The sequence below is a fragment of the Rissa tridactyla genome, chromosome 8 (assembly GCF_028500815.1).
Source record: "Rissa tridactyla isolate bRisTri1 chromosome 8, bRisTri1.patW.cur.20221130, whole genome shotgun sequence".
In the NCBI taxonomy this organism is placed as follows: Eukaryota; Metazoa; Chordata; class Aves; order Charadriiformes; family Laridae; genus Rissa; species Rissa tridactyla.
This window is the reverse complement of record NC_071473.1, coordinates 19,312,867-19,335,951: the sequence shown is the minus strand read 5'-3', so window position 1 is coordinate 19,335,951 and position 23,085 is coordinate 19,312,867. Positions and strand designations below refer to the sequence as shown.

General features: G+C 56.4%; 1 protein-coding gene across 9 annotated transcripts in view; it reads left to right on the top strand.

Annotated features, from left to right (window-relative positions):
* Positions 1–23,085, top strand: part of LOC128914117 (ankyrin repeat and fibronectin type-III domain-containing protein 1-like) — a 260,886-nt gene that overhangs the window by 216,808 nt on the left and 20,993 nt on the right. For 8 of the 9 annotated variants that reach the window (XM_054212698.1, XM_054212696.1, XM_054212690.1 and 5 more), the window contains one exon: positions 3,045–3,173. The exons of the other annotated variant lie outside the window; for it this stretch is intronic. In XM_054212698.1, coding sequence (XP_054068673.1) covers positions 3,045–3,173 — 129 coding nt within the window. The remainder of the gene's footprint in view (positions 1–3,044; positions 3,174–23,085) is intronic. 9 annotated transcript variants of the gene reach the window in all.

Genomic DNA, 23,085 nt, shown 5'->3' with positions numbered 1-23,085 from the left:
GCTGCTGGCATTGGGCTGCGTTTGCTGCGTGCAGCCGCGGCGGAGCAGGTATGATTCATTCCCCCTCCTGCAGTACAGTTTATGTAAAGCAGCACTGTATAAATAGCCAGATGATACAGTAACGTGCTCCTGGGCTTCTAATTAGTGATGCTTTTGCTGGAGCTTTTGGGTCTGGCGCGGGTGAGAGGAGGCTGGTTCATTGCTGAGGGCTGGATGAGTTGCTGACAGCTCTCAAGGGGGAGGCACCGGTCGCAGCTGTCTCCTTTAACCTGGCCATGGGCAGTTGGAGGCGGTGGGTGAACTGGGCAGATGACCGGTAGGCTAGAAGTTTGGGCTGAGGGGTGAAAGCAGCACCCAGCATCCCAAGGTACTTGGTCACCTTCTGGCTTGTACACGGCCTTGCTTGTCCACCCTGGGTCGGGGCAATCTGGGCAGCGCCTGCCCTGAGCCGGGAGAGCATTGCCTTTGTCCCTGAGCCTTCCCCTGCGATGCCGTGCCCAGGGGAGGTCACAGCAAGGCTGCAACTCCCCGAGCACCCAGCTGGCTTCTCCAGCCCCACTGGTGCACCCTGTCCTCAGGGACTAACGCTCCTCCATTCTGAGCCCTGTGGGCACATCACCCTGTTTTCCCCCCGCCGGCTCTTCTTGGCAGATGCTGTTGGCTCAGTCCAGTGGCTGCTTCTTCTCTGTTTTGGGCAGGTGGACGTGTCTGGGTAAACCTCCTGGGTGTGTCGTTGTCCCGGTGGTGTTGATCCCAAAAAACACGTCTGGCATGGCAGAGGAACTTGTTTGTCACAGGGGACGGCTGCCTTCTTGCATCCGTGCAGGTGGTTTGCGATTTCCCAACCCCCCCATCCTTGCTGGGGACCCATTGGGGAGAGGTGACTGTGACAGTCCCTGGTGGGGACAGGGCATAGCAAACAGGACAACGTTCTCCAGGAAGTCCCCAAATCTCATGAGATCAACATCCCCAGTGTCCTGGCAGCTGGGGATGGAGCCCTCCCCCCTGCAGGGTGGCAGGAGCCTCTCCTGAGGAGGTGGAAAGCTGGGCAGCGTTAGCACTGCTGCAGTCACACACCACCGAGGAGGTGCTGTAGGAGCCAGCAGCACCCGTTCCCACCACCCAGCCCCATGCCAGGGTCAGCCCTGAGCCCTGCTCTTCCCGGGGTCCACATCGCTGCAGAGCATCAGCGGTCAATGCCCACGCCTCCCGAAACTGGGATCTTTCTTACTCATTACGGCCGGGCTTTGACACCAGATCAAAGGAGAGGCGAGGTGGCGGGATGGTGTTAGTGCCGGGCTCTGCTGGAGGGGCTTTCACAAGGCGCCTGGATCACTTCTCTTCAAACGCCTCTTCCTCCAGCTGCGAGCAGAGGAAAGCTGGGGTTTGGGTTTCTTGTTGGGTTTCTTTTAAGGCAAACCTCATCCTTTACATCAAAGTAGTATTTCTTCTCAAGAATGTAAAGAATGACCCTGGAAGGTCTGAGTGGCTCTTTCCCGGCGGTGATCGGGGAGACGAGAGCCTTCTCCAGAAAGCTGTCTCCACCCCGTCCCCAGCAACAGCAATTCATAAGCTGAAAAATAAATCAATAACCATAGTTAATGAATTGAAGATGTCTGTGTTTAAAATGTATCAGGAAAAAAACTGTTAGCTGGTCGTGGTTGGCTTAATTATTGTGAGGAAAGGCGGGGAGCTCTCGTTTCTGAGAAATACCTTCTTTTTTTCTTTCTTTCTTTTTTTGGAGGTATTTTGTTTGGTTGAAGCCGGTCAGAACTTGAGAGGAGAGGAGGATTTGCTTTAGCAATGTGTGTAGGTTCAAAGTGTCCCCCCAGGTCTGTCCCTTAACCCCAGGGACGTCTGTCAAATCGCTCCTGTCCCCTTCCCTGCCCAGCCCGGCGCCGGCTGAGTGGCGGGGGCAGGTCGTGCCGGCGCAGGACCGAAGGAGGAGGAGAGGCTGTCCCGGCACGTGGCAGGGCTGGGAGGTGGCACCAGTCCCACCAGCCTAGTTGTGCGCCCAAATTGGGGCATCCCAGCTCCCCAGCCTGCTCCTCCATTGCTCCCACCTGTGCTCCCGGTGAATCGGCAGCAGGGATGGGTTGTGGTGCCGCGTTCGGCTGCAAGCCGGGTGTGCCGGCCCTCGGCACCGGGGCCTCTGTGTGCTGCAGAGGAGAGCGGGGGGCTGCGGGGCTCTGCGGGGTCTCAAGCAAATCTCATCACTGGCTTTCTGCGTGCCCTTGGGCTCAGAGACAGTGCGGTTGTCCCTCGGGACAGCGGTTCTCTTCTGGAGAGAGCCGGGGTGGAGGCGGGGTCGCAGCGTGGCCCCAGAGCCTGGGGATGCTCTTCTCCCTGGTCCCAGGAGCTGGGAGCGACACCGGAGCATCCCACCCGGTGGGAGGGGGCTTTGTCAGTGCAGATGGGTCTGGCAGCTGAACCCATTTGCTTGCAGGTGTTTCTGTTTCCTCCTCCAAAACATTTCCAATGTGGGCTGATTTCCATGTCAGCCCTCATCAGGAAAGCCATCCCAGTGTTCGAGAGCCCCATCTGGGAGGCCACAGGGGCTCTGGATCTTCTCCAAAGGAGCGAGTGGCCGTGGCACAGGTCCGCTTTGCTTCTGTCTGCCAATGCTTCCCTGGCTGCCTGACCCCCCTCGGGCAGGCTTTGCAAGAAGCAGAAGCAGATGGCATTTCTGCAGCATTGGCCATCACCAGTTGGCGCTTTGGGCAGGAAAGTGCAACTGAGGGAGGTGATTGTGCTGCACCGGGGAGCAGGACCCGGTGCTAACTCAGCCTGCCAGGCTCCCGGCTTCGGTTTTGCTAACAGCACACCACGGACCTGTGCTGGTCCTGGCTTTGCAAAGTGATGCTAAACCTGCTGCTGCTCCGCTTCTTCCCCCTGAGGCTGGTGCCACCCTGTTCTGGTGCCGCTGACCCTCCAGGAGCCCCCTCCTTTCAGCTCTGAGCATCGCCTGTCTTTGTGCCATGGACCTGCCGCTGGGAGCCGGGGTGCTTCAGTGACATTAACGCCTTTCCTCTCCCCTTCCCCAGGTCGGAAAGCAGCCTCTCTAGGTTTGCCCACCGCTTGTCGGTTAAGCAGAAGCAGGAGAAGAGAAGGAAAGCTGAGTATGCCTCGGCCGAGCTGTCTGCCTTCCGGCCCAGGTCTCTGAGCATTGAATGGTAAGAGCTGCAGGACAGGGCTGGGGGAAAGGAGCTCCTGCCTCTCCAGTTCCCCTGCTGTCCCCTGTCCCCACTGCTGCCACTCTCTGTCCCTGTCCCAGCAACATCCTGTGGGACAACACCCCTTCAAACCCCTCCGTCTGCTGCAGAAGCTCCCCCCAGGGCATCAAGCCAAAACATCCCACCTTGCCCTGGTGCGGGGAGCAGCGGAGAGCCCCGGCGGCTCCTTCCTTGGGCTGAAGGAGACCCCAGGAACTGAGCCACGGGCGTCTTGCAGGGCTCACGTGGGACACGGACACGTGTGTCTGCTGGGCCAGGGCACGTGAGCGCACAACCTTCGGCAGCCCCGCCGCCGGCTGCTCCTCTCCCCTTCCCTTTCCACCCCATGCTCCTTACAGGAGCTGCCGCGGGATGCATCCCGCGGCTCCTCACTGCCCAACACACCTCCATTGGATAAACCAGAGCCGAGAGCTGCAGCGGGATGGCCGCAGCGATGTGGGGACACTAGGAGCCACGGTGGCACCCCACTGCTGCCGTGCCCGGGGTGAGTGGGGTGAGGGGCTGGGGCTGCCCCAGCACGAGCCACCCTCCGGGGCAGCCCCGCTTGCCCACCCTGGAGGGATGCAGTGCTCCCTCCTTCCCCGATGCCACTGCGGCACCCGTGGGGCCCCTCGCACCCAGCACAGGTCTCAAACTGCAGTCCCTGCTCGAGCAGGGAGTAATTTATCCTGGGTTTCTAAGCTCTGATGCAACAGCCTTGGAAGCAGATCACAGTCAACCCTCCCCGCATTAGAAGTGACCTGCTAAGGATATTTAAAAGACCTGGAAATTGCATTGCATTCTGCTTCCTTAGATGGATAAAGGAGGGTAAAACTTAAAAAAAAAAAAAAGAAAAAAGAAAAAAGAAAAAAAGAAATGCTTAGAAATTGCAAGAATGTCGAGTTTGGTTTTCGTTTTCCCTGCTTTTTTTGGAGATCTTCCTGGCATTTATTGTATGTTCTAACACTTGAGTGTGAGGTTGCAGAGTCCTCCTCAAAGGCTTCCTCTATCTGTGAGGTTAGTTAGGCATCAAAGCTAACTAGGTATTAATGAGGCCAGACAAAGAATTTAAGCTATTTGGTGACAGATTGCTTTCTTCTCCAGCTGCACAACTTTCCTCCCTTTGCTGAATCGATGTCATCAGGAAAGCTGTTCTGCAGTTACTGTATATCTTCCAAATAGACAAATATGTGAATTTGTGATATACCAAATAGGAAAAGAAGCAAAGAACTCATTAAAACCAATCAGAGTTTCTCTTTATTCATGATAAAGACGCAAGAGAAGTCAGTAAATCTCTTTTCTCCCTTTAAATGTCTATTTGAAGCCCCCAGATCCCATTTTAGCCCTGCCGTGTCAAGGTATATTTGTGGTACAGTTTCACTCCCTCTGTTTCCTGGGGGAAACCATCTGTCTTGGATTAGTTTGCAAAGCACCTTGTACAGCAGCGATGCTGCAGCAGTAGAGGATGCTATTTCATGGGGTTTTTGTAAGCCAGCTCAGAAATGAGCTCTCAGTGAGGAGGAATCGCCTTTGCCTTTCGTTTGCCACATGCCGCTGCATTGGGAGAGCGGGGCTGGTAAGCACGAGGCTGGGAAGAGAAGGACACGATGTCACCGCTCCTGCAGGGACATGGGCATAGCTGGTCTGGCCGGGGGCAGGATCACTGCTCTGTGATTTTACCCTTGGCTGGAGACACCTTGAGCTGGACCAGACCCGGCAGCCAGGCTGGGGTGGGCCAGGGTGCTGGGGGTCGCTGGCACTCAGAGGAGGGGTGACCCAGGGGGGGTCACAGTGACAATGAGCTGTGTGGGCAGCAGCGGGGCGAGGACCCTGCCCACCGCCCGCTCTCCGACCAACTCAACGTGCTGTTGACCCTCTCCCTGTTGCTGTGGTTAAACGGAGAGCCCAGGAGTAGCTGCGTTGATGCAGTGCGGGAATTTAATTAGTTTTTAGGTGGAGGCAGCCCAATTTCGAAAGAGCGGCCGGGGGCGCCCCTGGCACACGGAGCGTGAGTGCTGCCTCCACGGCAGGACGGGTGCGCTTGCAGGCAGGTTACCATGCGCGCCGGGGTGCGTGTGCCTGCGCCACACACGCTGGCACTCAAGGAGGTACCCAGAGGCTTTTCCCCTGCGCGCAGCAGCCGCCTCTGCAGTCGCGTCCTGCAAAGGGAACACCTGGCCTTTTCCCTGCTGGGAAACATCATTTCCCTCCTTCCCCCCATACATCTTCAGGGATCCATGGTGGTTGTAGTGGGATCAGCATCCTCACATAGTTACTCCAAAGCATCGTGAAGAGCCTTTGAAGCCATGGGTGCCTCTGCCCGTCCGCGCCCCACACCTTGCCCGGGAGCCCCCCCGCGGGCAGGCAAGGCGGCTGGGCGCTGCGGCCAGCGCGATGCGGGGCTTGTGCCCTTGCAAATCTACAGGTGCCTCATTGGGCTTCCAGAGCAAATAGCTGCACGTGTCGAAGGTGTGCGTATTTATAAGTTTAGCCCAAGGTCACCACTGCATCATTTTACCCGCCTGCGTGCAGAGGGTGAGTGTCCGCCCTGTGGACCATGGGGGGGGTTCAGCTCACCTCGTGTGGGCAGGAGGGGGATGGAAAAGTGGTGGGTGGTGTTTTCCCAAATCAGCAGCTTCTGAGAATCCTGCCCAACTTAATCCCAAGGCTTGAAGGCAAGGAAGAGCTCGTGGACCTGTTGCCAAGGAAGAGGCAGAGATATAAGCACAAAATCATCAGCGGCCATTGCTTTGAAAAGTGTCTGGTGGAGGGATTAGTGTTTTCTGCCTCAAATTCCTACCAAAACACAATCAGACCCTTGTGTCTGTGCCACAGGGGAAAACAACCTTGCATCATCCCCACACAGGGCAAGCTGAGCCAGTTTTCCAGTGTTCCCAGTTCTTCAGGTGCTCAGGTTGGGCTGGATGGAGCCGAGGTAGGAGAGAAGGAGCTGTGCAGTGTCACAGTGTCTGCCTGACACCGTGTCCCCTGCACTGAGCGCTGCCAGGTACGACGGGGACAGTAGATCCCTTCACCTCCCCTTGGCCCTTCGGACACCTCGGAGCCCTGTGGGGAAGGTTGCTGGGTGGTGGTGTTTCTCTGGGCCAGGAGATGCAGTTATTTGCTGCCACAATAAATAAGGTGGTGAATGTCCCGCACTGCCTATGAGGGGATGCTTCCGTCAGGGGTCTCGTGGTCCCTGCGTCCGTCGGAGCCCGTCTCCGCATCTCGGCAGCTGGGACATGCTGGCGGGTTGTGTTTCTGCCCGGCACAAGGCCGGCTTTATTCGCACAGCACGTGTTTATGTGCTGCACCAGGCGAGCGGAGCGCGGTCCTGCTCCTGAGCGCGGCCGTCAGCAAGCGAAGCCTCGTTAGTTCCACTTATTAAAAAAAAATTGCTGGGGGGGGGTAGAGGAGAGAAGGCAGGGAAAAAGTGAAGTATTGAGAAAACACTTCTTGCATTCATACGTTGTTTACTGAAATAAATACTTCATTATTAGGCTTTTTTTAGGCTATTTTTTTTTAAAAGCCAGCGCCACAAAGTCCCCAGTGTTAGGGCCTGTGAACGTGCTGTATCACCTCAGCCCATCGCTCCTGGTGTCTTGCTGCCGGGGAGGTGCCCGGAGAGAAGCACCATGGGGACCAGGGCGACGCGAGGCTTTCCCAAGCTTGGGGGAGAAACCTGGGGGCTGCTCCTCTCCGCTTTGATCTTGGTTTGCTGATTCCTTTCTCCTCCTCTTTGCTGGACGGTGCGTGCTGCGGCTCACAGGGCACCGAGGCGGCTTGAGCTCCAAATGAGGAAAAAACTGGCGGTTGAAACAAGGAAGGATTTTTGGATCCAATTCATTAAAGCTCTGCTTTCTGCTGGTCTGTGATATTAATCTAGCTCCAAAGCCCAAATAGCACGAAGGCGTGCGAGACAAAAGCACTCTTTATTTGAAGCTCGCCGCCTTCTGCCGTTGGAGTGAAGAAGTTGAGAGCTGGCGGCTCCCGTGGAGCCTTCCCGCTGTCCCTACAGCAACCCTGAAACGCCAGCAATTCCTTTTCTCCCCCCTTAGGGCGAATCGAGGCGAAGAGAGCCTCCTCTCCTCTTGTGCGTGTCACCTGAGAAATGATCCACGTTTGTCTTTCCTCTTAAGGCGAGACTTAATCCAATAACAGGGCTGCGATCTGCTGGCCAGGCGTGCGCCAAGCCTGGGAGCCTTTGTCCCCCTCTCACAACCTTCCAGCTCTGGTGCTCGTCGGGAGTTCCAGCCCTGGCAGGTTTGTCCTCCTGGCATCCCTTTGTCTCTTCCTTTTCCCTTCCTACCTCTCGGTCTGGTTTTCCTTCTTCCATTTGTTCCACTGCTTGCCTCACACTCCTTTTCCCATTCTCACCTCTTCTTGTCCACCCTGATTTTCCTCTCAATTTTCTTCTTCTTGTTTGTTTACTTCTACTTGCTGCCTTTTCTCTTGGGGCTCCTTGGGTTTGTCGTGTCGGCTGGCCTCCCTGCGATCCATGGTGAAAATAGCCTATTCCCATGGTGGCTCAGGAAAAAATGCAGCGCATTCCTTGCTTCCCCCGTCCCCTTATCTCGGTTCTGCTCGTTGGCTGCCCACCACGAGCTGCAAAAGAGCGCTGGCAGGAGTGTGTCGTCTGGTGGTTAGACAGGCGAGGAGGCGGCCAGCGGCTCGGGCTCAGCCCTGCTTGCTTCTTGTTTTGCTGCCTGACCCCTGGCACGTCCCTGACTCTCAGCTCCTCGCTTCCCCTCTGCCAAAGACGGGTATGCACAGAGACCCAGCAGCTCCGAGTGCAGACGGTGCCCGCTGGGATGGTAATCATAGAACCATAGAATCATAGAACCATAGAATCATAGGTGCAGAGTTGTTTCCCCGCGATATCCCAGCACCGGGGCTGGGCGTAAGGGTATCCCTCGGCTATGGGATGCAGCCTCCGGGCACGGGAACTGCATGGGAACTGCGCTGGCACCATCGGACTGGCAGAGGCAACGCACACGACTCTGCTGCTGTGCTCTGCCCCCTGTTTCGGGTTTGGTTGTCAAGCAAAAGGTTTTTTTAATGGAAGCATTTTCATGAAAGTTGCTCAAAATTTTATAATGCAATAATGTTTCCCCTTGGTGTGGAAATTCTCCCAAAATTGCTGTGCTGGGGTGCGAAAGCCCTGCCATGGCGGTGCCTGGCAGTGCTCGGCCTCCTTCCATCGCTGCTGTCAGCTGGCGTGGGCAGGCAGCGTGGACGACCTGGCCCCATCGGCAGCTCCTCGCCTTCCGCCACCCAAATGCCGCTTTCCCGTGGGAGGTGCCGAGCTGCCGGCTGATGCGTCTGACTGTTCCCGAGCCAGGGCACTGCAGGGCTGCTACTGCAAAGCTCCCCGAGAGCCCTGTCCTGCTTCCATCGCAGTTGCCTATGCTTCTGCAGGACTTGCCCCAGGACTCTTTGCTTGACAGTCGTCTGTTTGCCAGGAGGAACCAGCAAAGACGTCAATTGTCAGCTGCTTTTTTGGGAGGTGGGGAGGGGCGGCACCATAAAGACAGAGGGCTCAGAGTTTCACAGCCCTACTCGAGCTGTCTTATCCTAACTTAATCCACACGTCCAACAGGAGGCTTGGAGCCGCTGCTCTTCCCAGCCAAGGAAGCTCTTAGCCTGAGCGAGAGAAAATAAGAGGGAAAACCACCCTGAGCCTTTCCGTGGAAGGGAAGGAGTGCCAGAGCCTGTGAGGTGTGTGGGCATCTGGGTGCCAAGAGATGCTCTGGGCAGGCTGCGATGTGGGCACTGCGTCTGCCCTGGCTGTGGTGAGGGGCAGCCAGCCTTGCTGCCCCCATCCCACCCGTGCCGGCCATCGATCTGGGGTGAAACACAGCTGCGACCCAGCTCGGTTGTGCCGAGCACAGGTCCTGGAAGGGCCAGGGCGGTGTTGAAACGAAACGCGAGGCGCTTTGTCTCGACTGGGAGCGCTTTTAGCCCTCGCTCGGGAACAATGGCCAAGCTATGGGGTCATTTGTTCTGGTATTTCAGCAGCTCCTCATGATTTATGGGATGTTTTGTTCTGCTGCTTGTCTTAGCTTCCCCCTTTCCACCCTCCCCGTCTCCATCCCTTCTCCGTTTCAGCTCCTCCTCCCCCCGCTCCCAATTCCCCTAATAGCTGTGGAGCCTCTCTGCCTTATGAAGTCATGGTATCTGTGACTTATTGAATTAGCCGTATGGGAGCTGGACTTCCACCCCATGCTGTGGTCTGCTGGGGCATCCCAGCTGCCCGGGGAGCCAGCCCACAGCAGGGCCCCTTGCCCAAGGGCTCCGGCCAGCCTGAACTTCCCCCGGTGTGGCAGATTGACGTTGCCATCAGCAGGCTGCGAGAAAGTCAGTTTACGGGCGATAAATGTGGCTGAGAGGAGCTGCAGCTCCAGTGAACAAGTCTGCAGAGGCTCCCCTGGACCAGGGCAGGACGGGAGGCTGCCGGCTCCCGGTGCTGCCATCCCCCCACCCTCCCAGGACACCTCTCCATGGGCAAGGTGGACACCCCAGAGCTTTCAGTGTTGAACTAGGCATTGGGGGGGATGTGGTTCAAGAGCTTGACTTTATCCCCGGCACCTTGAGGATGGCCACGGTCGGTGCTTCTGGATGTATGGGGGGGAGCAGGAGTTCACCCCCCCGCCCCAGAGGACAATGATTCACCAGTGACTGTGAGGGACTCACTGATAGGGATGGAGAGGAGCGAGCCCTCAAAATACCTCCCTGAAAGTTAGGTTTGCCTTTAGGAAAATGTTTAAAGGGAATAATTTATTTGTGGAAAATCACGTTTTATCCTCGTTGCCTGTGAGTCACCTGCAGACAGAGAGAGGCTGAAGGGTAAGTGCTGTTCTCAGCGACACCGATGCTCCTGCTGCAGCTGGTCCTTAGCCCGGAGAGGGCTTTGCAGTGTCAGAGGAGTCCTGGTCCATGCAGCACCGCGACTGCCGCCCCATGCTGCCGGCGGGGAGCTGGGAGCACCCGGGCTGGGGATATGGGTGGAGAAGGGAGTTCAGGGCCACCCAAATCTGTAGGGTCTGTGCAAGGCCTGCGCCTCCCCTCCTGATGCCACAAGCCTCCTTCAGCCCAGGTTTCCTCCTCGTCTGGGGAAGAGGCAGCTCAGCTTGTGATTACGAAGAGGCTGGAGCAGTTGGGAGAAGACCAGGGGCTGGATCCTCTCTCTGTGCAGCGTTGTGACCTGCTGCCGCAAGCGCCGGCTCCGGCAGGTCCAGCGCTCCCGTCTGGATTTGTTTCTCCTGTCACTTCAGCAGGAAAAATTGAGCCCTCTGGGAAAGTGACAGAAGGAAAATGTTCAGGGAAGACTGATTTCCAGGTTCTCCCTGTCTGGGACCAGAGCCCGCAGCCAGATCCTTTACTCACTGAGAACACAGGAAGCAAATATCATTTATTTAAAAGACAAATTTAAAATATTGTGCCAATGCGTTGTTCAGGCCATTTCCCCCTGCTGGTAGCTGATACCTCCAAGCCCCTCTAAGATTATTTCTCAGAGCTGCGTATCTTTTATCTCCAGCACACTTTGTTTTCTCTCAAATGGCCCGTTTGCCTGATTTGTTTGTTTTATTCTCATCATCTCTCTGCCATTTCCCGTGGCCTGGCTCCGCAAAGCAGGATGGATGCCATGGTCCCTGCTGAGGCATGTGGGGGATGCTCTTCATCCTGTAGGATCTCCCACTGGTTCTTTGCCGTGGAGGGGCCCATGCCCAGAAGGTGCTGGTTGCCTGGCTTTGTACAGCAGGCAGCCCAAGCCCCATGGTTATGCTAGGGGGCAAAGTGCAGAAAGGCACAATACTTGGTATGAAGGGGAAACCTCATGGATGTCTAAATCGTAGTGTGAGTCAAGCCCTTCCTCATGGCCCCATGGATCCTCCACACTGGTATTCCCACAGTGCTGGATTTGGAGGGTCTTAGCTCTCCCAGTCCCCTTAGCCAGCAGACAAGAAATATCTCAATATATTTCTTTTAGTGGCAATATCGATATAGTCATCGTTCCTTACTAGTGGTTGGATCTTCAGACCTGCCAGCTTTGAACCTGGCTTCTCCATGGGCCGATGTGCACTCAGGGAAGGGCAGTGTAGGTGATTTGTGTGCCTGGAGCAGCCCCAGCAGGACAGTTGGTGTGCCCCAGCCCCTGGGCTGCCAGGCTGCGCGTCCCCCAGCCCTGCGACAGCTTTGCCCTGGGAACAGAAGGGATCGCTGGGCTGGCTGCCGGTGCTGCTGGAGACACTGGGGTCGGGAGGTGCAGAAGCATCAACATTTCCAGATAGTCCTGACAGCCGGCGCTTTCAAGGTATTCGAGTACTTTCAATCCTCCCTTACCCCTTAAACAGCAATAGTCCCGTTTGTGCAGGTTTTTGCTGCTCTTAGATAGTTTCCTGCTGGCTGAGACACTTCTGTCTGCCAGAGCTTCAGGAACCTCCTGTTTATCTTCCTGGAGAGAGTCTCTCAGTGCCAGGTCAATATTGGACCTACTGGCTTGGATGCTGGCAGAATGGGCAGTGCTCAGCAGAGAGACTAAACTGGAGGTAGGAGTCGGCCCAGGACACTGGGATACTGAGGACCAGGTCCTTGGATATCTTGGGATCTCTCTCCATCTTTGCTTGAGTCTTTCCTGCTGTCTGCATGCTCGCTCTTCAGACCCATCCCTCTTACCCACCTTTCTTCTGCCAACTTGCTTGGTTTTCAGAGGAGGTTTGCGAGGCCAACTGAACTCCACATCAGCTGAGCCTCATGGCTGCTGGAGGTCAGGGAGAAGAAGTTACAATCCTCTGCTCTTCACTTCCAGATTTCCTCCCATTCTCCCCAACATTGAAATATTCATCCATCACCACCCTTTACAATGAGAGTGGTGCGACACTGGCCCAGGTTGCCCAGAGAGGTGGGGGAGGCCCCATCCCTAGAGTCATTCAAGGCCAGGCTGGATGAGGCCCTGAGCAACCTGATCTAGTTGAAGATGTCCCTGCTTCCTGCAGGGGGGTTGGACTGGATGGCCTTTAGATGTCCCTTTCAACCCAACATTCTATTCTACCCCAGTGCATCCTGCAGTAGCTCACTGCCCAGACACATTCCTCTTCCCTTCCCACTTTGCCTCTGTTGCCTTTCTTTGCACTGCTAACAGGGTGGGCGGGACAGGGATGAAGATCTTCTGCCACAAAGAGCTGTTGGGCGATGTGGAAGGGGTTCATGCTTTGCTTCGGCCAAAGTGGAATTGGACACCTGACAGCAGTTGCCAGTGCCATCAGGAGAAACTGCACCTGGTCTTCCCTCTGCCCGTGGTGCGGAGGTTCACCTGAGCGCCCTCCAGCTCTGTTCAGACATAGTCTGGTTTCCACCCAAGAAGTGGCCCAAAAGGGCCTGTAAGTGCTCACCAGTTAGTAGCTGGGGGGCAAATCACTCCTGCCTGAAGTCAGGGCAGGCTCCTTTACTGATCGTCTGCTGTGAAAAGCTGTTGTTTCTGAGCTTTGAAAGGCTCCGAGGAGACCTTGTAGCAGCCTTCCAGTCCCTAAAGGGGGCCTACAGGAAGGATGGGGAGGGACTCTGGATCAGGGAGTGTAATGACAGGACACAGGGTAACGGCCTCAAACTGAAAGAGGGTAGATTTAGATTGGCTATCAGGAAGAAATTGTTTGCTGTGAGGGTGGTGAGCCCCTGGCCCAGGTTGCCCAGAGAAGCTGTGGCTGCCCCATCCCTGGAGGTGTTCAAGGGCAGGTTGGAGGGGGCTTGGAGCAACCTGGTGTGGTGGGAGGTGTCCCTGCCCAGGGCAGGGGGGTTGGAACTAGATGATCTTTAAAGTCCCTTCCAACCCGAACCGTTCTGTGATTCTGTGACATTATGTGGCAGCACTTGTTAAGGACGGAAGCGAGTGCAGCTGCTGAGCTGAGCAGAGCTCCAAGAAACGTCTCTTCTTGGCCTTACCCGGATTGACTCTGTCCCACTGCCCCAAAAAGAGCCATCATCACCTTTGGCGGGATGATGTGGCTTGTTGAGTTGATGTTCTCCACGCAAACCCTACAGGTTTCCGAGCGCATGGTTGTTGCAGACTCTGAGATGGCAGGGACTGCAGGTAGATCCTGCAGCATGGTTACTCTGCTCTTCCCACAGTCTTGTTTCTCCTCTCCATCCCCAGCCTCCACATTTAAGTGCTAAAGTGGCCAGGGGAGAAATGACCTAGATGAAGAGAGTAGTTCCCAACCCAAACTGACTCATCAAAGTTTCTGAACTTCACAGAGGAAAGATCCCTGGGCTGGGCTGTCGTGGTTTTGGCAAGGGACAAAGTGCTGGCCTGGGGCATAGGTGACCTGGCTTCTCCTGGCCCGCTGAGTGACTGATGGCAAGATCTGCCCCTCTTTGTGCCTCAGTTTCTCACTCTTTAAAAGGAGCACAGCAATGCTGACCTCTTTTCTCAGGCGCTTTGAGATCTGTTGATGAAGGAGCTGGCATTAGGATGCTTGGTAACTGGGGTCTTCTGCTGGCAAACCCATTCCCCCAGCCCCAGGGAGAAGATGTAGTCTGGCTCTGAGCTCAGAGCTGGCAGGTCGAGCTTTACTGTTAGGCTTTGTAAGTTTAGGATTGCAAGGAGGAGGAAGAGGAGACAGTTGGTCAGAGGCAGTGGCAGGCGTGGAGGTGGACAAATGAGTCTTTCTGGATCTGAGGAGATCTGGGCAGGTCTAATCGTAAAACAAAGTCTTTTAAATGTCGCTGTGCACCGGGCTCCGGAGTCAGAAGGTGCTCGCTCCTGCCGTGTGATGGAGCTTTCGGCCTATCTGCAAGCCTGGTCTACATCAGAAGATGTAAGCCTTCAAGGAGACACTCATCGGTGGGTCGGTCCCTGCTGCCTCGTGCCAGGGAGTGGCCTGGAGGGCAGAGACAGCCCGGTGAGGTTTGGCTGGGTTTCTGGTGCAGCGAGGGACTGCTGAGCCTCTGGACCTTATCAGAGAGCGAAGTTGGGTGAAGGCATGGCTTTGCTGGTGAGTGAGCAGGTCATCTGAGGCATAACACGTGCCAAGGCACTGCCGGGGATTTTGTCGCTGCCCCGTGTCCCTCGCGGGCAGCCAGCCCACCTCCTGCTCCATCCTCCCATCTCCAGGGCCACCTGTGGCCGTTGGCCCCTGTCACCCTTGCTCTTCTGTGCTGCAGTGAAGTCATCCTCGTGTGCTGCCGTGGACAGCCAAGGAGGGCACCTCTCGCCCGACACATTGATTGTAGACGGAGCCAGCAGACGCCTGTTGTAAGGCTATATAACACTTTCCAGCGGAAGTTTGTTTGCTTCTACCTTTGCCAGACTTTAACTGTTTGGACTGAATTTTTTCATGCTTGTTCTGCCTCAGGAAAGAAAACTTTCTCTTTTTTTTTTTTTTCTTTTTTTCAAGTTTCAGCAGAAGGTTGGGGAAAAAAGGTGGCTTTGCCAATTTGTTTGGGTTTTTTTTAGCCTTTTTTTTTTTTTCTGTCTCCCATCTCTTTGTTTGAGGACTTCTGGTGCCTCCACGCTTTGGAAAAGAGACTTGAAATTTGTCAGGGGTGGTGCATTCCTGGTGGAAATCAACACAGATTTGGTCAGATTGTTAGCCTCTGGAAGGCATGGTTGTGCATGCTTGGAAGAGCTCTTCAGGGGTTAGCTCCTAAAGTCCCCGTCTGCAAAGCGACTCTGGCCACTGGACCCACTGCTCTCCAGCTGCACCGAGCACCTACCAGTCCCTTCTCTAGAGGCACCCCCTTGCCCACAAAAGTCCAGGTCAGGAGTGGTGGCTGCAAGGAACCCTGGTGGTTGTTTGGTGTTCCCCAGTAGCAAGTCTCAAAGCACTTTACAAAAGATGACATTGTCTTTATCTCCGTTTCCCATGCGGGGAAACTGAGGGACTGGCTGTGGACATCGCCTGCCTCTCGCCCTCAGTGGTGGGACAGGAATAGAGCTCAGGTCAACTTGGGCAGTGTCTTGTCTCTAGACCAGGAGAAGCTGAGGCAATACTCAGTAAGAGCAGAGAGCACGTCCCAGTGCTCCCATGTCCTGCAAGACCTTGGGAAAGGGCATTTGCACCCCTGCCTCTCCCATGGGTGGGCTTAGCAGCACTGGTTGCATCAATGCATGGATAGGTGAGTGTGTTCTGATGGTCGGAGGTTTGACCTGAAGATTACTATAGTTTTTAATGTTGCTCCTTTATATTAGGCTGGAAATCTTTTCTACTTACTGTCCTGGGGTCTCTGACAGTTCCTTCATAGGCTCCATAATCCTCAGCTTGAGCTTCTCCACCTGATGGTATCTCAAAGCTTTCCGCAGCTAGAGGGAGAATAAAGTGACACACGTGGTGGGAAAGCTCAGGTCTAATGGAGGAAGTAGACAAACCTCAGCTGGTGCCACTACAAGAGTGCTTGAGCACTTCTGGGGTGTTTTCTAGCAAAATGGCAAAAAAAAGACTTGGCTTCTCCCCTTGGACTGCAGTCTTTGGACCCTGATGCCACTGGAGATTCATGGAGGGAAGGTTGGCTCCGGCATACATGAATGCTTTTGTAGTTGGGTGGTAGTGAACCAGCTCCTCTGGTGTTGCCCTGGGTGGTGCTGGCTTGAGACTGGCACCAGGGCTACATGGTGGAGTTGGTCTGTCACATCAGAGGAGAAGACCCTAGTGGGTACTGGGCAGGGAGCTGGTGGTGGAACAAGCCGGGAGCAAATCCTGGCATGAAGCTGTGCCGAATGCGAAGCCAGCCTGGGACATGCCACCAGCAGTCCAAGATGATCCCCAATGGGGAGGTGGCTGTTCTTGGTAGCAGTGCCAGGGACACCCTGCGGGTAGCGGCCAGCGTGCCCAGCGCTGCTGGTTGCCTTACAGCCTTCCAGCGGGAAAGGGGTTTTCTGACTCCAGTAACATTTACCAGCTGGGCAGCAGCTCTGGAGCCGGGTGTGTGCGTTTGTCTGTTCTTCCATTGTGTCTTGGCCGTCGTCTCCTCCTCCCCGCTGAGATCAATGTCTGTGGCCTGCCTTTTATAACCCCTTTGGGTGCAGCTCTGGAAGTCTTCAGCCAGTGGTGCTGGTTTTCATCGTGCAGCTTTGGCGCACTTGAGTAGCTTGGTCCCAGTCTAGCTGGATGGCTTGTGTAGGACGATGCACTGGAGGTGGGTTTCCACCAGAATGGACATCCCAGTGTTGGGCTGGGGAGGTTCCCTGGAGGCCTGTGAAGCGCCGGTTGTATGTAGTTGCCTGGGGATGGACACCAGCCACAGGTATGGGTGAGTGAGCTCAGGTGACCTCCAGAAGTCCTTCTTTGGTCAATTTTCTTCAATTTCGTGGTTTTGGAGAAGAGGTGGATTCCCATGAAAGCCAGCTTTCACTAGCGTATTCTTCCTGGTGGCACCAGGTGGCGCAGGAGGTTAAAGGATTTGCTTGTCACCTCTGCAGGTCTGGGTTCAAATTGATTGCCTCTCACTGCTGTGATGAGTCTGTAGGTCTCAGCCCTCATGGCATGTGGCTGTGTCCCCGTGCCAGGGCGAGCTGCAGCCCCAGGGCCAGGCCATGGGGATGCGGCTCTGGGAGCCCCGTTTCCAGCAGCACTCGGAGCTGAGCCAGCATTTGAACCATAGTGGGGGGCCTGGGTGCATGGGTGAGGTGGAGCCCCACTGTCCCAGGAGTGGCATACGGTCTTGCAGGGGAGCCAATCTAAGGGAGGAGAACCCCAGTGGGTCTCAACAGGGTGAGGAGGAGGAGGAGGCAGTGTGGGATGTTACCTTGGTGCGAGGCCATGCTGAAATGCAGAGCATTCCTCCCACACAAGTCTAAGCCAGCATGGGGGAAGACACGTTAGTGCTTCTTCCTGGCTCCCAGGGGGTCCCAGGTGTTTCGCTGGGGTGCAGTACATGGTGGCAACCCTCAAAGAAGCTGGGACAATGACATTCTGGCCCCCTGTGGCCCCTTCTCCCATCAGGACAGTGCTCAGATGCAGCCACTGGCCCCGCGCAGGCTGAGGTTGCCGCAGCAGCTTCTCCAGTATCTGGCCCCACTCCCTTCCAAGTGTGTCAGGGCCCGAGCAAGGGGACAGGACCAAGCTTGGATGAGGATGGTCTTACATCCCTTCTCAGTCCTCCCAGCATGGCAGCCGGGCCCTGGCTGCATAGCTGAGCATCCCTACGCTGAGCACCCACCTTCTGCTCTGGCTGGGTCCAAGCTGGGGCCCTGCGACCCCATCGAGATATTTTTTTCCTCCCTCCTTTTACCTTCGGTGATCTTTGAGCTGAGACCAGGCGTCGTATGACTCAGCTTCTGCATTTGATACCCCCGAGAAGAGTTTGCACACATGCATCTGTGGCACAGAGCGCTGCTCGTTCCTGGCAGGCCAAGCCGGGATAGGATTTCTTCCTGAAAGAAGGGCAGTGAGTCCCCACTGCTCATCCGCTTTTAATATGCGGAAGTCTGATTTAGCCGGGATGGTGCCAGCAGGTCGGGGGTGTCTTCCAGAGCACTGCTGACCTGCTCCAGCATCCAGGCTTGTGAGATTCTGCAAGGACGGGAGGAAGCGCCGTTGCAATGCAGAGCAGGTGCTCGGCCGGTCCCGCTGTGCTTTGGAAATCTCCGTCCTCCTGTCCCTACCTGCAAAGGTCCAGCTGGTTGCAGGTGCCAGCAGCATTGGGCACATTTTGGGTGCTGGGGCTGAACTCCTAGTTCTGGCAGTCGGTGTGGGGCACGGTCAGCAGAAGTTGACACCGATGTAGATCCTGTGAAGGGCAGTTTGGGCGCTGACTTTTAGGTCCTGTCCGTTTCTGCTGCCTGGTCCCTGCGAGCAGCTGGGGTCTGGAGGCAGCTCACGACCCCAGCAAGGAGCCCCCATCCAGCCCCCGGGGGTGACCTCCCTCCCCGGGGTGCTGGGGAGCACACGGTCACAGACCCTGCAGTGCAGAAGCTTGCAGGGGGCAGGGGTTTGCAGGGCACGGGGGTTTGCAGGGCATGGGGTTTGCAGGACACGGGGTTTGTGGGACACAGGAATTTGCGGGATGCAGGGTTTGCAGAGCACAGAGTCTGCAGGATGTAGGGGTTTGCAAGGATGTAGGGGTTTGCAGGGAACAGGGGTTTGCAGGATGCAGAGTTTGCAGGGCACACAGTTTGCAGGGAACAGGGGTTTGCAGGATGCAGAGTTTGCAGGGCACACAGTTTGCAGGGGACAGGGTTTGCAGGGGACAGGGTTTTGCAGGATGCAGGGGTTTGCAGGGGACAGGGGTTTCCAGGATGCAGGGGTTTGCAGGGGACAGGGGTTTGCAGGATGCAGGGGTTTGCAGGGGACAGGGGTTTGCAGCGCACAGAGTTTGCAGGGGATGGGGGTTTGTGTGACACAGGGTTTGCAGGGCAACAGGGGTTTGCAGGGCATAGAAGTTTGCAGGGTGGCTACGAGCCCCAACCGAGCTGGGCCCCAGGGCTACACGCTTGGCTCACGACACCGCAGGACTGGCTCCGTCTGCCTCTTGCCCGGCAGCCGCAGGGTTTTTGGGTGGTCCCAGGCCTGTGGTTGCACCCGGCGCTGCCTGTTGCTGCTGTGGGTACCTGGTGCTGGGGCAGCCACGCAGGGCTTCCCCGTGAGCTTTGGTCGCGGCTCGGGGCAGCCCGTCCTGCTCAGTCCTGTCTCCATCAGGTTCCAGTTAAAACCAAATGCGTTCTCCAGCCTAAGCTGGGCTGCCGTTTAAGCCCTTCCAAAAATGAAACAAATACCCACGGACTGCAATTCGAATTGCAGCTCAATTAGGGCTCGTTCCCAATGCGATCATAAAACCTCCAGTACGAAAACAAACAACCCAACCAAACCACATCCAAGCCTGACAGCATCCTCTGGAATGCCTTTAAAATAACAAGGGGGGGCAGAGGAACATGAAAGCAGTGTGGCCGGTGGGAAGAGGGCTCTTCGGCCCCGAGGGGCGGCCTGGAGGTGGGCTGAGCAGGTGTGGGGCAGCACGCTTTGGGATGGAGACCGGTGCAGAAGCGATGGCTACGATGGAGACGGGACAGGGTGGGGACCAGTGTGGAAGTGATGGGTACGATAGAGATGGGGTGGGATAGGGACCAGCGTGAAAGTGACGGGTGCGATGGAGACGGGGCAGGATGGGGACCGTGGAGTAAAGGGTGACGCTGTGTTCCCAGGAGGATTTAGCGGGATGAGGAAGAGGAGGATGCATAGGTGTTTTAGAGCATGGCGGTTGTGCTCTGAGCTGCTCCGATAGCGGTTGGATGAGCAGGACCGGGGGTGGGGGGGTGGGCGCGGGGCTGGAGCAGGACCGTGGCAGCTGGAACGCGTGTCCCGCGTAACCCTGGCTTGCACCGCATCCAGCCAGTCTGGTGCCGCGGTTCGGGTTTCACGGCGGACCTTAAACCCAGCCATATTTAGCGTGTGCTTCGCTGGCCTGTCAGGGAGGGGAAGCCACAGCACAACTAATAAAAAAAGCCAAACAAAAACAATGTAATTAAAGAGACTCAGCACTGCGTGTTCCCATAGCAAGAACATTTACCCAAGACTTCCTTGTTCAGATACTTAATGTCAAGCGGCAATTAAAGACTGGCACTGCCGGGAGCGCAGCGAGGAGGGGTTACCCTGGCTGGGAGGTGGGAGCCCAGGGCCGAGCACAGCTCCCGGTAGCCGATCTGCCATCCCCAGTGCCCGTGCTGGTGGGGAGGGAATGGGGACTTTTGGCACTGGGAGGTGCCACAGGGACAAGCAGTGCTGGTGGCAGGGGGATGCTGCACCCAAGCAGCAGCTCCTGACCCCCCCTCCCCGGCAGGGTCTGTAGTGCACGCACCCGCTTAGCTTGGGCCCCCCAGAAATTTGGTAGCGCCAAAGAAGAAACGCAGATTTTCTAGGTGCGAGCCTCCGGGCAGGGCGGGCCAGGAGCTTTGCTGGGGTAAATTCTTGTGAAAACAGTGCAGCTGGTGGAGCTGGGCTGGGGTGCAGAGCCAAGGGCCTGACATGGACGTTGCTTCTCCCCTCCAGCATCTCCTTCCTTGACATGGCACTCATGGGCTGGTGGTAGTCAGCATCCTCTGCCTCGGCTGGAGAGCCAGCTGTTGCGCACCATCCCTCAGCATGATCCCCGAGGAGAAGTGTCCCGGTGTCCTGTGTGTGCAGGCAGGGCAGGAGCTGCCCAGGAGGGAGGCGCGTGTGTGGGCGCAGCCGGGACGGTGCCACTTTGTGACTACGGCAGGCGCGACAGCAGTCCCCGCCATGATGGCAGACAGTCACGGGGGACCCAGCAACTGAAAGGGCAATTTCAGTCACATTTTAAGGGGGTTGTTGAGCCACAGGCTCCTTCTGGGCTCATTTAAAAAACGTTATTGGGATGCTTAATTAAAAAAAAAATTAAAAAATAAAGAAGGAGCAGCATTATCGTGTTGCAGCAGAATCGACTCGAGCATCTCTGCTCCCTTCCCCCCACCCCACCCCAAACATACTGCTGGGCCCGCAGAAATGGGTTGTTTTATGGGAGGCCTCTGCAGACTGTCAGCAAGTGATCTACTGGGTTGGCTCCGAACCCCTCTTGGAGTCCTGAAGTCTCCATCTCTCCCAAGTTCAGATCCTGTGATTTAGGAGGGAGGTGGGGGGGGGGAGCCGTGCGGGCAGGCTGCGCTGCACCGGGGACGTGGCCGTGCCTCGGGAGGACACTGGCGACTCCTCAACCGGCCCCATGATGTAGGACATCGCGTGTTCCCCACTGCCATGGCCCCTCTGGTAGCCGAGCTGGTCCCAAAATCACCACATGCTGCAGCTGCTGCACTCCCAGTGCGAGCATTCCCCAAGGGATGCAAAAACCACCTGATTCAGGGAACAGCCTGGACAGCAAGGCATGGTGCTGTATCCCTCCTGCTCCTGCTGGGGAATCCTCCACTTCTTCCCCTGCCGAGGTGCAGGGCGCTGAATGCTGGCGGGATGTTGCAGCTCTCGCCCAGGATTCGCTCTTCTCCTCCAGCTTATTCGGGTACCAGGCTGCTGGGAGTCAGCTGTCAGATCCAACGCCATGCCATGACGCTGCCCCGGGTCACGAGCTCCTCAAGAGGCACCTACACACGCCGCGGCATGCCTGGTATGGAGACACCAGAGACAAAGTGGTGCCTGATGCTTGGGAGACTGCACCGACCTGGGTGCTGTGCAGCAGCTCCTGGCCTTGCACCGCGCTGAGCTCCTCCAAGCATCGGGCTAATAGCATTGGGCTTCTGGAGCTCAAACAAAAATGTCCTGGCAGGAGCAGGATCTATATAAGTTAGTTGTTATTGCTAAACAAAAGAGGCATGCTCGTTTCGGCTCCATTCAAAACAAAACCCAGCGGGTTTGCCAAGTGGGGGAAAAAATAAAGGGAAAATCTGTAGGAAACAAACAAACAAAGCCCTGGATCTGGTTTGGTGCCTTTCCCTGGACCCAGGTTTCAATAAGCAAGTGCATTTTCCAGGCACGCAGATGTTTCCATGGGGCAGGAGTGTTTTGCTCCATCTTTGCATGGCCAGGTCACCACATGGTATTTAAATACCTTGGAGGTCCGCACACGTCAAGCTGGGGAACTGGTGTGCGGGCTGCTCCTGGGAGTCCTGCAGGGATGCTAAGCGCAGCGTTTTGTCCTTATTCTGACTGTGTTTTATGGTGGGTTATGAAACCCCACTCTTTTGGAAGGGGTCCCCTACTCGTGCTCCATTTTGGATCCAGTCTCTAATTCCCAGTCCTGAAAAACTGCTTGAACTCAGGGAGGAAGAGTGGAAAACGCCAGTGCATCAGCAGCTCGTCTGCGTGCAGGACGTGGAGCTTCTGGTTCGTGTCCCCGGGAGCTGAGAGAGAAGCTCCTTTGGGTGTTTGGAGCTCGAGTGGTCTCTGCTGTGGAGTATTTAGTGTCCGAGTGTTCGTGGCCATAACAAGTGATTTCCTGCGTGCGCCAAGGGCCGAGTGTCCTCAAAGGAGGAAAGACACCTCACGCTCCGCTTCCTTTGGAAACGGGCTGGATGTCGCTCCTGCCAGCTGGTCTCTTGATGCAAGCTCCCGGTGTGGGGAGAGGTTGCCTGGATTGGGTTGACCTCTCCCTGATAGCTGGTTTTTAGGCTTCTCCTGTCCTTTGCCTGTTCCTTCACTGGATAGCCCAATGGACTGAATTGGACCGTGGGTCAGGAAAGCGTCTCTGGCAGCTTGTGCTAACGTGCCACTGACACCCACAGCGCCACAAGGCTACAAGGAGCTCTGCAAGGACCCAGTCCTTCTCCTTCCCACCCCAACCCTTGCCCTTTCAAAGCATTAACACCTTTCATCCTCCATCCTTTGGGCTCGCTTTTTCTCATGTACAGAGCCCCGCGGTTTCTCTCTCCGCTGCATCAGGCTGCAGACAGTGGGGAGCAGCTTCCCGAAGTGACAGCCACTCACGTGGACCCCAAGGACGGGAGCGTGGCACTGAGCTCATGTCTGCCGCCACGGGCTGGAGTCCGTCCTCTCGCTGCCAGCGTGGGCAGGCACCTGTGAGCTAATCCTTCCCACGGCCAGCGTGGGGGGCAGCGGGGACCGGGCAGCCTTGGGTGTTGGCTGGAAGGCCATTGTCACCAGTGGCAGCATCGCTTGCAAATGAGCCTTTTCACAGCGCAGGCTCCCACTGGTGGGATGTGGTGTGGGATGGCCACCATGGTCCCCAGCAGACACATCTCATGACCTCCAGGCAGGAAAGTCATTGCCTGCCTGTCCAGGTACCTCCAGCCCCTGTCCCCAAGGTGAGAGTGCATGGTGGCAGGGAGGATGAATGATAGATAGAATCATTGAATCCCAGAATGGTTTGGGTTGGAAGGGACCTTAAAGATCAAGCAGTGCTACCCCCTGCCCTAGGCAGGGACACCTTCCACCACACCAGGTTGCTTCAAGACCCA